This window comes from Amblyomma mixtum, chromosome 8 (genome assembly GCF_055824585.1).
Source record: "Amblyomma mixtum isolate Tamu chromosome 8, ASM5582458v1, whole genome shotgun sequence".
NCBI classification, from domain to species: Eukaryota; Metazoa; Arthropoda; class Arachnida; order Ixodida; family Ixodidae; genus Amblyomma; species Amblyomma mixtum.
The window spans coordinates 35,108,156-35,121,101 of NC_143019.1; the positions used below are offsets into that span (position 1 = coordinate 35,108,156).

Here is a 12,946-nt window from a genome sequence, read left to right on the forward strand (position 1 = left end):
TATGCGTATTAAGAGCGAATGGCTTCATTTACAGCGAGAAATGGCGTCGAAAAATGCGGCGGCGGAGCTGTATTTGGTCCAAAACGGCCGTGCAGGGCGCCGCCATCTTTGTTTGCGAGCGAACGCTCTCTCCGCAGCTCTCTCCGTAAAGTGTTAACGGCCCGGTAATGGGCGCACATGCCCAGATGTCGCTAGCCGAGCCCGGTAAATGGTAACGTAAACACGCTAACGATGTCCTATAACTCTCTAGCGTTCCCGCAGGAAACCGAAAAAAGGGGAGAGGATACCGGAAGCGAGAAAGTTGCACCCCGCTGTCCTACGCCACTTGGAGCGCGTTCGTCCAGTGGGAGAGTTTGAAGCCTTGTGCAACAAAGCAAAAATGTTTCGGATTGTACTTAGAAGGGAAGCTTAACCGCCGTAGAAATTTTCTGCGTCAGCATACTGCAAAATCAAGCTCCGCTCAAATTTTACATCTTGAGTGCTGCGTTGATAAAAATGTGATTGCTCTTTCCAGACTTCCTGGCTGGCATATCATCCCCACCGCCCCCCAATGAATCACCAAAGTCTAGGGCGTAAAACTGTTTATGCCGTTGTGTTTCACCGGAAAACATTTTCCTATACAGGCCCCGGATGCGCTGAATACGAGCTCGTAATTATCATGTATCGATGCATCGATTCCTGTGCGTTGGCCACAGTTCCAAGCAAGCACCATTATTTTTTCCCCGCTATGAGCCACAATAACGTGGTTGAATAGGCCACAGGAAAAATGGTACTGTATTTAAGCATTTATTTAGGACTCCAAAATGTCCATCCTCCATTTCGTGCAGTGACATAGTATATTAATAGAGAAGCAAAGTGCGTCAGGTTGGTTGTTTTTCTTCCCTTCTGATTTTCATGCTGTCTCCTGATTGTAGTAGAGAAGAACTGTTCGCAACATCTTGAAGATCATTGTCCTCCTTTCCTTTCATCCTCTGTGTTACACAGATAACCGACTCTTAGCGAAGCCTCACCGAGGAAGATCGAGGCTTTTCCAGACGTCCATGACTTCCGGGTTCCCCGCTGTCTTCTCCGCTATCCTAGCTTTCATACGCTTCACTTGGTCCGCAGAAAAATGGTTCTTCCAGTCTCCGACAATACCTTTACGGATAAAACTACCTCCGATGTGTGTTTCAGTCTTGTAAGCCGGGTTATGCCTGTACACCTCCATAGAAGGAATACGCCTCTCCCCGGTCAAATCAGCCGCTTTCCGGATCCACACATGTGTCGGATCCGTGAAGACAGTCTTCATGTTCTGCGCTGAACATGAGTCCAGTACCTTGTTCAGAAGAGCTTCGCTTCTCCTCAGAGCACTCCCATACTCTTCTCCCAGGAAATCTGCTATTCGTAACACCCAGTAGGACGTGTCTTTCTTCATGTTCTCGTAGGTTAAAAACAGGATGTTAGGGTCATTGCGGTGTGGGTACCAGGAGAGCAGATGATCGAAATAATCCCCGTACGGCAGGTTGCCACACAAGAAAAGGCTCAGAAAGCTGTCGAAAGACACGTCTTGCCAGTCCTTAGGAGTGAGGTTTTTAGCATAATGGTAAAAGGACACGCAGCAGTCATAAGGGTTCCTGGCGACGTAGATGTACTTGGCCCGAGTAGAGTGCCTGAGCTTGTCGAAGGGAAGATGGGACATCAAAGCTCCAGGCCTAGGCATCTGTCGAACACCGTCGACTCCCATAACTTCGATGATGGGCGACGACAACATAAAGTCTAGGGTTGTCTTGGCCGGATTCCCGCTGGTGAAGATGCTGGAGACGATATACTGTGTCCATGTTGTACCAGATTTTGGATAGCTGGCTATGATGACATCATCAACTTGCGGTTCGTAGTTCATGGCAAAGCGGACGATGCGTTCATCGAAAAATTTGAGAAACTTTAGGCCTTCGATGGTCACGTAAGCTTGTGGATCCATGATCTTCTTTCTTGTTTGGCACTGAAACTAGAGAACAAAATTTGTGAAGCCGATTTCTAGAATTTTACTGCTTACCAATTTCATGAAATTAACATATGAGGAAGGTTTACGAGTCTATTTACCAAAGTTTATTGATTATCGCAGGTCGTAGGTGCTTTACAGAGGTAGTAAGTGTTTGCGGTGTTATGTAACGAAAAAAACGGTATATAATGGGCTGCGAACCAGACAGTTCTAGATCATTTTGGACTAGCTTAGTTTCTAGAGTTTGCACTCGCATCGCAAAGCACACAGGCATCTTCGCATTGTGCCTGTCTCTCAATAACCCCACCGCTGCCGAGATTCGGTCTTTAGAAACTGAGATGGGCAGCTGAATACCAAAACCGCGGGGGCATAGCATACGGTTGTTTTTTTTTTTTAGTCTAGATGATATTAATGGTCTCTTGAGTAACCTAGCTAGTAGCTAATCCTGCAGGATCACTAGCGCTACGGTAATATAAATATATACTTGCCTTTCCGGTACTTACCAATAAAGAACTATGAAAGTATCGTTCATTTTTTTAACCTGTGATCACCACTGCGAACCTATATAATGGCAGCAGTGATGGAAGTTCGGAGTGTATATGTTTCAACACGCTAACTTTTAAATATCAAGGAGACTCGATTTTTACTTGAGGTTGTTGTGTTCACTTTCACTTCTAATTTCCTGGATATCAAATTTATCACGACTACCCGAGGGCTTACAACGGGCTTTAGCATCTAGCCACATTTAGGTAGACATCTACTCTAGCGACGCATGATTGCTAGCCTTGAATGGAGTGGAAGGTAAAGCTTTCCGTCCGTTCTGAGTGTGCAAAGAATCATGGCAGGAACATCGAAGTAGGTACAACTTCATACCATTACAGGCACATAATTTTTATTCCGGATCTCCTGCCGCATTCTGCAGCCCGATTTCTCTTTCAAAACCCTTTCCCCCGCAAATATTCTCTCAGCGCATTTTCCACGCCGGGTAAAATTTATATTCCTCCTTGAAAAGCCTCTCCACCCCTTTTCTTTCGAAAAAAGAGCTTACTCTCATCAAAAATTGTCGTTCTCGACTTTCCTTCATGTCATGAAACCCGTCAGGAATTTCGAACTACGTAAAGGGAGGTTCTAAAGCCAAATATAGTTTTATTGGGCAGAGGTTTCCAAACTGGCTGCACTAAATTAAATCTTTTCGCGAGAACGAAGGGTTGTGCGATGCGTTCTTATTATTTTTTTTTGCATGAAAAACTTTCCAGAAGATGCAATAGTGCTGGCCTTTGTAGTCCATGTAGTTTATTTTTTCGGCGAATGGTTTCTAGTATCAATAAATCTAGCAAGGGGTGAATAAGTAGTTCACATTGTATAATTGTGCACATATACCCAATTAATGTCATTTGTTCCCAGCCTGCCAAGAGAGAAAAGTTATGAAGGAATTAAAGCGCCAGCAATCAATAGCGAACCACCACATTACATATTGGTTCGCGCGGATGTCTCTGTTCCGTAATCTGCCGTAGCCATTATGAGACAAGCTATCTTTTTTTTGGTCTGGCATACCCATAGCCATCTAATGGAGCAATTTTGGTCGTATGCATATGCTTAACGAAAGGCAAGAACGAAATCAAATCGCTGAGAGCTGTTTTCTGTGTCTGTCTCTCCCTCCCTGACGCACAGGTTGGTTCGGAACTGATTCTGGGCATAGTACCATTGTACACTGTATTATGATCAGTTCAGTACATTTCAAGCGTCCGTTTGTGTGCAAGACACACTTGTCCTGAGGAAGCGCTCTTATTACCCTTAATTCTTATAGGCTGAAAGCTGTACCGCCGTCTCCGTGAAGTGCTTAGCGCAGCATTAATCCAGGGAGTAGTGAGTGTGGCCCAAAAGATAGAATTTAGGACCATTTGGGAGGAATTTCGTGCGATGACTCCAGTACTATTCATCTCTTGAGTACAAACGAACGCTATACTAACAGGCCAAATTGCTGCTGCAAAAAATATAGATATAGCTTAGAGAACGGTCATCAACGTACCGTGTGCGCCAAACCTTTGAAGTCGCTTGCTCAGATTTCGCCGATCAAAAGGACAAGTCCCTCCTGCATTTGCCAGTCCCGACTACCAGTATGAATGCAATGCAGTCTGTGCTGTCCATTTGTCGCAGATGAATGACAGTTTTAATATCTCTTATCGACCATCGTACAGCTGGGGAAAGCCAGAAAACGAGGTACTAATAATGCAGAAACAGTTGGTGGATATATTCTAAAGGAGAAGGGGTGAGGTCGGTTTCCAGTGTTCCCCTCCTGTCCCCGTCCCAACCTCCTCTTTACGCATATATGTAACCAGAACTGAAAGGCAACAGTACAATGGAAGTTGTAGTTAATTATACAAGCTGCAGCTCCAAATACTGTTCTTTTGTGCATACACGCCTCTTGTCTAAGTGACATTGCCATGCGCTCTGTATACTTACCGCCGTGACCTAGTCCGAGTGTGGTGGCCTTTAGTGCGTCCTCATGAAGTGCCGGCGAATGCTTCTTGAACGAGGCTGTTACCGAAGTCAACCTAATGTAGAGTCGAGGACAAAAGTCTCTAGACCACGTGTCGCGTATACGAACTTGATCGCTCTATTACTAGCCGGTGGCCTGACACCACACTTGTGGAAGTGGCCCTTAAATTTCTCTTCTTTCATCTCCACAACATAATCTCCAGCCGGCGGCCAATAACAGATCCATAGGCTTCGTTTAGTGAGCACGAGTTCCAGAGAGTTTCATCCCCGACTGTAGGTGATGAGGCCAACAGGACATTCTGTTTTCTTCGGCGAAAGCAAAAGGCTAAAATCTGCGATGTGTGGGCAGTTTTATGCACCATTTAACAAGAGTTGGTTCTAATTCACTGTTCTCTAGAACATTCATTTTTCTCCAGTGCTATTGCGCTATTTTCCCTTCCATGGACAAACTTTTCCCTTCGTCATTGTTCCTACTGCCTTTCAAATGCTTTGGGTCCGTATAAACCTGTAACGTCTGGCGTTCCCCAAGGCTCTTCTTTGGGTCCTTTACGCTTTTTGATATATATTAGTGACCTTCCGATTGGCATTAACTCTTTCCTTAAGCTTTTTGCTGATCACTGTGTTCTTTTTTGTGCAATGCATAACGTAAACAATAGTTCCTTCCTTCAGTCCGATATTGATAGCGCCTTAATTTGGTGTCAGCGATGGTGTATGGTTCGCAATAAATCAAAATTCAAAATCCTCTCGATCTCACTCCAATCTAACTCGTTCAAAACGTTCAATTACAAGATCAATAAAGTTTCATTAGAGAACGTTTTATCTTATAAATATCTGGATGTTTACATCCCTTACAACTTACCCTGGCGCATGCACATAATATATGTCAATAGCAATGCAAACCGTGCCCTTGCTTAAACAGGCAGAAACTTCTCTCAGGCTCCATCCCATTTGAAGTTACTTTTATACGAAACACTAATACGGCCAAAGTTGGAATACGCATCTTCAATATCGGACCCCGCACAACTCACTTTAATCAATGCTATAAGATCTGTTCAGAATCGGTCAGCTCGCTTCATCCGTTCCAATTATTATCGCATGGCTAGTGTATTTTTTATTTAATTCTAAATTTGGTCTGACTAATATCCCTGTTCGTATAAATAATTGACGCCTAAATCTTTCCCAGAGCATTTTCTTTCATGATGAGACACTAAAAGAGGATTTTTTTTTCTTCTAGACCATCAGTGATACGTATCATCAAATGTTGGTTATCCGCATAAAGTTGTCATCCCTACTAGTAAAACGAATGTTTTTTTTTAATTCTTTCTTAGCGAAGACTAGCGCTGTATGAAACCACCTTCCACCTCATATCGCCTCCATTGAAGACGCGTCATCCTTCAAGCCACTTATCACCAAGTATGTCATCGAACAAGCCTCTGCATCATGATTTCTGCCTTCTGCCAGTACTTTACTTTCTTGTTAAGGCGAAAGCCTTTAATGGCTCATACTCGCGGCCACGACTTTGTCCGTCCGTCCATCCGTCCATTACACAAGCGTTTGTGATTTCGTGATTTCTGGTGTTTATAACAGATGGCGCCACCCACCTACATGCTACGCCGGCTTCCTGCCACGCATATGCAGTTCACTTTGTCTAGGGTAAGGACACTGGAGAGCGTTGCGGGAAACGCTTTCACCTCATCGCACTTTAGATCACCGAAGTGCCTCCTCAAAATTTTTTTCACCCACCCCCTCTATAACGCTCTAGGGCCTTGGAGTGTTGTAATAAAAAAAAATTAAAAAATCGTTTTTGAAATTATGTTCATATTTCGTTTAGTGGAGCCAGGAATTCTTTTTCATGAGTGGATTCTTGTAGAACTTCTTTCTGTGTTGTCATCGCCCGCCATCTGTGTGGATAGGCTCTGTAAGGCAGAGTGTTTCACTAATTTGTTTTATTAGAAAGTATTTCTTGTTCAGATGCTTTGGGAGCAATTGCGAAAAGTGCTTCGTGACGTTCGCAGGCACAAATAGGACAAATAAGTCAGAATAATGAGTTGGATACGTCGACGACTCACACGGTACACTAAGATTGGCGGCCATTACTCCGATTTTGCTCTGTGCATTTTAAAAAGATGCCTAGGAATCATACCATTTTCCATTCTATCAGATTTGGTTCACGATGCGGAAAGGGGCGGTACTGTGTATGAATTTGCAGCCGAAGAGAAGGAATGCAAGGAAACAGCCCCTCTCCACATGTCAAAGCAGTACCACATTAAACAGAGCTGGCAATAGCGGTTGGAAATAGACTGTCTCTCGCGTCATTTGTCAGGCGTCTCATGATGGCGTGCAGGCTGAAATCTACCTAAGACTGTAACATTATTTCCAATCGTAGATGGTTTAAGCATGACAGGCATGTTTTAAGCATTCAGAGTTGCCAATGGGGTGTCCACATTGCAGAACCATATAGCAGTTGTGAACGAGTTAGTAAATTCGATTCATCCGAATCCTTAGCGGCTGCTCTTGAGCGGAAAGCTAAAGGGAAATATGATGAAGGCGTAAGCGCACAGGACACTGATGTTCGAAACATGCCCCCATGTCCTGTATACACCATGTAAAGTCCTTTACAGAAGTTATGTTTTCTGTGAAGTTGACTTCGCCTCATTTTGTGCGTAAATCATGCCCAGCGACCCCACTTTCCATTCATCATGCGTTACGTTTCGTGAACAAGCACCTTTGCTTGTTCACGTTTGCATATTCCGGTGTGCTGTAACTGTCATCCAAAGCCACTGGTCATCCAAAGCCATGATTAAGAGTGGCGAGCAATAATTTTTTGCAAACGGAAACGAGTAAGGATAGCCTAACTTTACTATTGAATAGAATAGAGATAGTCTTGTTAAAAACCGAAGAAAAAAGAATCGAATATTTGTGTGACTAGTCGCCATTTTAGCAAATTTTCGTACGAAATGAATATTCTAGTAAACATGGAAGCACTAGCAGTGGAACCAAGCTGCTATAAGTCATTTGATTAAAGCTGCAAGCTCGAGAGACGCAAGACAGCTATTCGCTAGGAGATACGTAACACGAAGTCAGTACATCAAGTATCATTATGTTAGGCGCAGAGGAAAATTAGGTTTTCACACTGCAGTCGGCAGCGAGACTACTATCCCCCAATCTCAGTTAATGAGATCGATGAGGTTTTGTGTCGTGTTCTACAATACCGGCCATGAAGGCAGGATTTGTTCAACCTGGCTGAAACCTGTCTCTTCGCGCGATTTTCAACGCTGTGTGTATCACCATTATAAGTGCCACCACATGAATAAACCGAGTCACGGCGTTATGCCACTTTCATGCTGTGTCGCCTCAGAGAGCACCTTGTTTTTGAAAAATGTGTCGAATAAAACTACGATGAACCTTATTGGAACTTGGTGGCAATTATTCGACACCAATTCCAGGGTTTTAGAGGATATTCAATTTATTTCCCATGATTTAGAATCTGAACCTTTCGATTGGCTCAGCGAATCAAAAAAGAGGACTTTCTATAGGCTTTCGAAAATTTCCAACATTCGCAGACGTTGTGTACATGAGTTGCCAACAGTGTTGCCAACTCAAAAATAAAAACCCGCGACAAGAACTCCCCAAACCCTACAAAAACCGCCAAGTGTATTTTTTGTGCCAAAAAGTACATTTTGTACATTTTATTCAGTCTGTAAACAAATATAAGTAATAATATAAAAAGAAAAGAAAGCAATTTTTCTTTCCCGACTAAAGAGCGCCGACTATACAATTTTTTATCGACTAGAGACTGCGTACTTTGCGTTAAAGTTCGAAAAAGTACCTTTAAAAAAGTTTTAAAAATGTAAAGTACTGACTACTGCTGACTGCTGACTGACTGCAGGCCCAATCCCAGAAAATGTCTGCTTCGTCTGTAAGCGACAGTCCTCTCGTACCGCTAGTACCAGGTCCAGGTGGGCTTCCAGCGCTGCTGCCAGCGTACGCCGATCGATTGAACTACATTTGGTGGGAGTTCATAGTTTGAGCAGCATTTACCCTGCCTCCGGAATCCGGCACGAATAGTCAATATGGCATTCGTCATCTCTGTTGACAGCCTGTCCCTCTGTTTACATTTGGTAATGTTCAGCTGTACATTCTTCACAGGTCCCATTTCACCCGGAAGTTTCGAGGATTACGTTCAAAAGTGCCGCAGAAATCAATTCAATGCGTGTTCCGATGTTCGCCATTGTAGCCATCTCAGCGACCTCATGCCTTCACAGCGACATGGTGACGTTTTCTCTATGGTTTTCTCGCAGAAGAGAGTAGAATTTTAAGAAATGTTTTAAATCCAGAAATAAAAGTCATATAGCTGCCAAAAACCGCAAAAAAAATTGCGCCTCTCCCGTAACCGAGAGTAGAGTAAGCATGAAATATTTACGGGTCTAATACAGGCTCCATTGCTCGGCTTAAGCAGCTGTGACGGTGGCGGCAGTGAAATCCAGGACGATGCAGAAGCGTACGCGGACACGACGAGTCGCAGGCCTGACAAGAATGTATATGCAGCGGGTTCGAATACTCGGCCGCGAGCGTGTATACATCTGCCTGCCAGAGGGGGAAAGGGCATGAAGGCCCTGCGGCCGGTCTTTTACATGCGTGAGTGTAGGACCGCAGCGCCATCCTTGGGGAGCGCGCGAAAGCACGCCCTGGAGCTCCCTTCTTTCTCTAAGCGGCCTTCTCTCAAAGCTCCTTACAGATCACGTATGACAAAGAAGTGTATTGTGGCATGTATGTGCTTTTTGCACGCGTTATTAGAAATCGGAGATTATAATTCCGTGCATTATCAAATGCACAGCTCGACTGATATCTTGATAAACATTGAGAAGACACTGGCAGCAGTTATTTTTTGTGACTCGTTTGGAGAGCAACCGGCGCTTGTATGCCGGTCCCGTAGGAGGGCTTAGAGAGTCTCGTTGAATCTCGATCAGTCTCGTACGGTGCCCAGATGTTCTCGTTTCAGAGCCCGGATGAGTGGATTTCAGTGCCCGGATGATGGGTCTCGGCGTGACGTCACCACATTGCCGACAACGGGAGCTAAAAGCATTTCATGCTTAAAAACAGAAATCTAGGCTTAAAAACCGCTAAAAATTCCGCCTCCCGCAATACAAAAATTTCGACCACTAAAAAGTATAAAAACTCGCTAAATTTAACCGGAAAACCGCTAAATTGGCAACACTGGTTGCCAAGCCCTGATCAGCGTCCTTCGAGCGGTAAGTGCCTCATAAAAAATGCTTTTTTTGAAATTCGGCCTGGATAAAATGGCACCTCTAGAGGTTCAATTTCCGTTCATCACTCCCAGGAAGCCTTCTTAGTTGTACTCGTATCTATATATTCTTCGAAATAAACAAGAGATTTCGATGTTCATTTTAACGGAGTTAGAGGAAATAACAACAGGAAATTGTCATATTGTCATACGGGTTTCTTTTCCGGGATAAATCAGTCCCGTTATAACTGCTTTGTAGCGCTCACGGGTATTCCAGGGCTCAAGCAAAAGCGCGCGCGCCATTTTAAAAAAATTTCGAGCCCAAGTCGGACTTGAGTGCAGTCACCCGGTAAGTATATTTGTTCCACTGTGTTTTTGTAGTCTGATATTGACTTTCAAGAACAGCTTCTGTTGCGGCTTACACAGCGCAAAAACATTAGACATCAATGCGGCGAGATGAAATGGGAAATCATTTCACGCCTCCTCGGCACTCGTTTCCTCTCTTGCCTTCCTTTATCATTTTCTTTTGGTTTGTTGGTTTAACTACTGAATTAGCGTAATTATCGTATACTTTAAATAAAGATTGGTTAATTTACTCTAATTATATTTTCTTTAATCTGAATGAACCGTTTTGGTTTTTCAAATTTGACGCCGTGGTTGCTTTTCCGCCCACTTACTATACCCCCGTCTAGCCTATTCAACTGTCATATAGTTTTGTGGTAATTAAATAAGTAATTAGCTCTGTAAACCAAACTTTTTTGATGAATTATAAGTCATCAAATACATTTCAATTCATTTCGATCTTTATTTTCACTCCTTTGCCTATTTTTGCACTATTTTGCCGTCCAGTCCAGGCACTATGTCGGTTCTTTTGGTTTGTTGCTTTAATTACTGAATTATCGTAATTATCTTATACTTTAAATAAAGATCGGTTAATTTACTCTAATTATATTTTCTTTAATCTCAATGAACGTGTTGGTTTTTCAAATTTCACGCCGTGGTTGCTTTCCCGCCCACTTACTATATCCCCGTCTAGCCTATTCAACTGTCATATAGTTTTGTGGTAATTAAATAAGTAATTTGCTCTGTAAACCAAACTTTTTTGATCAATTATAACTCATCAAAAACATTTAAATTCATTTCGATCTTTATTTTCACTCCTTTGCTTATTTTTGCACTATCTTGCCGTCCAGTCCAGGCACTATGTCGGTTTACTGAAGACACAAAACTACGCAGGAAACAGGACACAGAAAAGCAGCAGACAGGACGAGCGTAGACTAACAACTCCTAACTAACTGAGTTGTTAGTCTACGCTCGTCCTGTCTGCTTCTTTTCTGTGTCCTGTTTCCTGCTTTTTTGATCAATTATAAGTCATCAAATACATTTAAATTCATTTCGATCTTTATTTTCACTCCTTTGCCTATTTTTGCACTATTTTGCCGTCCAGTCCAAGCACTATGTCGTTTCATCGCTATTTGGACGTTTTTTCGACGTTTCTGGCTCTAATTAATGAACTAATCACACTATCGACATAATATGTTTTGTGCAGCATCCTCGCATCATCGTCTTTTGAATACAACCACTCGTTTAATGCTACCTCTCCTGAGAACGTCACAACTGCTACGGGCACGTTTTGTTGACAAGCTTTTGTGACACGACCCCGGCGACATAGCCTACAAACACTTTCGCATTAAAAATATTGCCTTTAAAATGCTTTCTTTTCTAGGAGCAAACAGGATGATAGTTTGCTTAGCGGAATTATTAAACAGCATTTATTGGCGTCAGAGTGCTACTAAGATTGAGACTGAAACGACTGGTATTCGTTCATGCCGACTTTTGGAGGCGTTCTTTGCAACCTAAAAGATCCGATCACCGGCGCGTGTTTAGAAGCAGCCATTTACCAAACCTCCGGCAAGCACAAGGAGCTGATGCCGTGGAATCCACTGAACAAATGAGCATGTAAACGAAAGAGAATTAAGCCACGGTTTAATTTTACTCTTGCTTGTTTGATTTTAAAACCATAAGGCCATAGAAGTAAAACATGCCGGTGAGATGCCGGACGAAAATTCACGGGAGAACTCTATTGACCTAAAGTGCGGTGAGGCGAAAGCCTTAAGCGCGGTTTTGCTGCTTGTGTCCCTGATGCCTGGTTAAGATATTAATTAAGTACACAATTGTTTGTGAATCTTAAATTCTGGACACACTGGAGGATGTTCGGGAGGCATCCGTCTCATTCGACGCATTTCTGCAAACACTTTCCAGCGTCCTAGGCAAGGAGAACTACATAAGCGTTGGCAGGAAGTAGCGTAGCCATTAGCACGCTCGGCTGCGAAACGGGAGTATGGTGGTTCGAATCCCATCGTGCACAAAGATTTTTCTGGTCTGACTAGAAAAGCGTGAGACCTCTGCTGACAAACTTCTGTCGACAACGATGAGGCATTAAAGGCTTTCGCCTTAAAGTGCAGAAAAGAGAAAGTGCGCCATTACAGAGCATGCTTGGAGGAAGACAGGTTGAACTCGCACGAGAGAGAGAGAGAGAAACGTTTAATGCATAGAGGAAATCGCAGCTGGTTTGGTGTGTCCTCATTCCAGGAGCCCATTGGCTTTTCCGATGCTCTTGCCCTGCTCGCCAGTGAACACTGGTCTTCAGTATTAGACCTGGAAAGCACCACCTCCCAGTCCTTAGCTGTTGGGTTATTCTCTCTGGGAATACCTGCGTTCTTCCGGCGTGGTCATGCTATGTGGTTCTAGTCAGCCACTTAACAGCAGAAGACGAAATGCGGATCGTACGAATTTGGCAACGCATTGATACGAGGTGGCAAGCCAAGGAAAGGGACAACATGATGACGGATGGAATATGATTTAATGTCTGCGTGCCCAGTGCGAGCCCTCCGTCCCGCGCCACTGCCCTGTTCTTCGTCGTCTTCGTAACATTACTCTTTGCCATCAAGCGATCGTCCCGATCGACTGCTTGAATTCAGAAGAGCGAGGTGAGGATGACTATGGCCAGAGAGGGCAGAAGATGAAAGGCTTGCCAACAAGATGAATGAGATGATCAGACGAACGGTTGCCCCCAGAGCTTCAGATCCAGCGGTCGGTCACCCAGAGCCAAAGGTAAAGGTTTATGGACTCTCTGAAAAGCTTGGGCAGGAGTGCCATCTTGGTTCTTGTAGTCGCCGGGTCATGGCGCATCTGGTGCTGATCTTGTCTTGAAGTCGGGGCAG

At 43.8% G+C, this 12,946-nt stretch overlaps 2 protein-coding genes across 2 annotated transcripts in view; both read right to left on the reverse strand.

Annotated features, from left to right (window-relative positions):
• The window catches only part of LOC149332054 (sulfotransferase ssu-1-like), a 62,198-nt gene that overhangs the window by 24,041 nt on the left and 25,211 nt on the right, over nt 1-12,946 (reverse strand). The gene's annotated exons all lie outside the window — the stretch shown is intronic.
• The window catches only part of LOC149332055 (sulfotransferase ssu-1-like), a 37,289-nt gene continuing 25,176 nt past the window's right edge, over nt 834-12,946 (reverse strand). Inside the window, exon 2 of the mRNA XM_089555674.1 lies at nt 834-1,984. Within this exon, the coding sequence (XP_089411800.1) occupies nt 1,007-1,957 (951 nt within the window). The 5' untranslated portion in view covers nt 1,958-1,984 and the 3' untranslated portion in view covers nt 834-1,006. The remainder of the gene's footprint in view (nt 1,985-12,946) is intronic.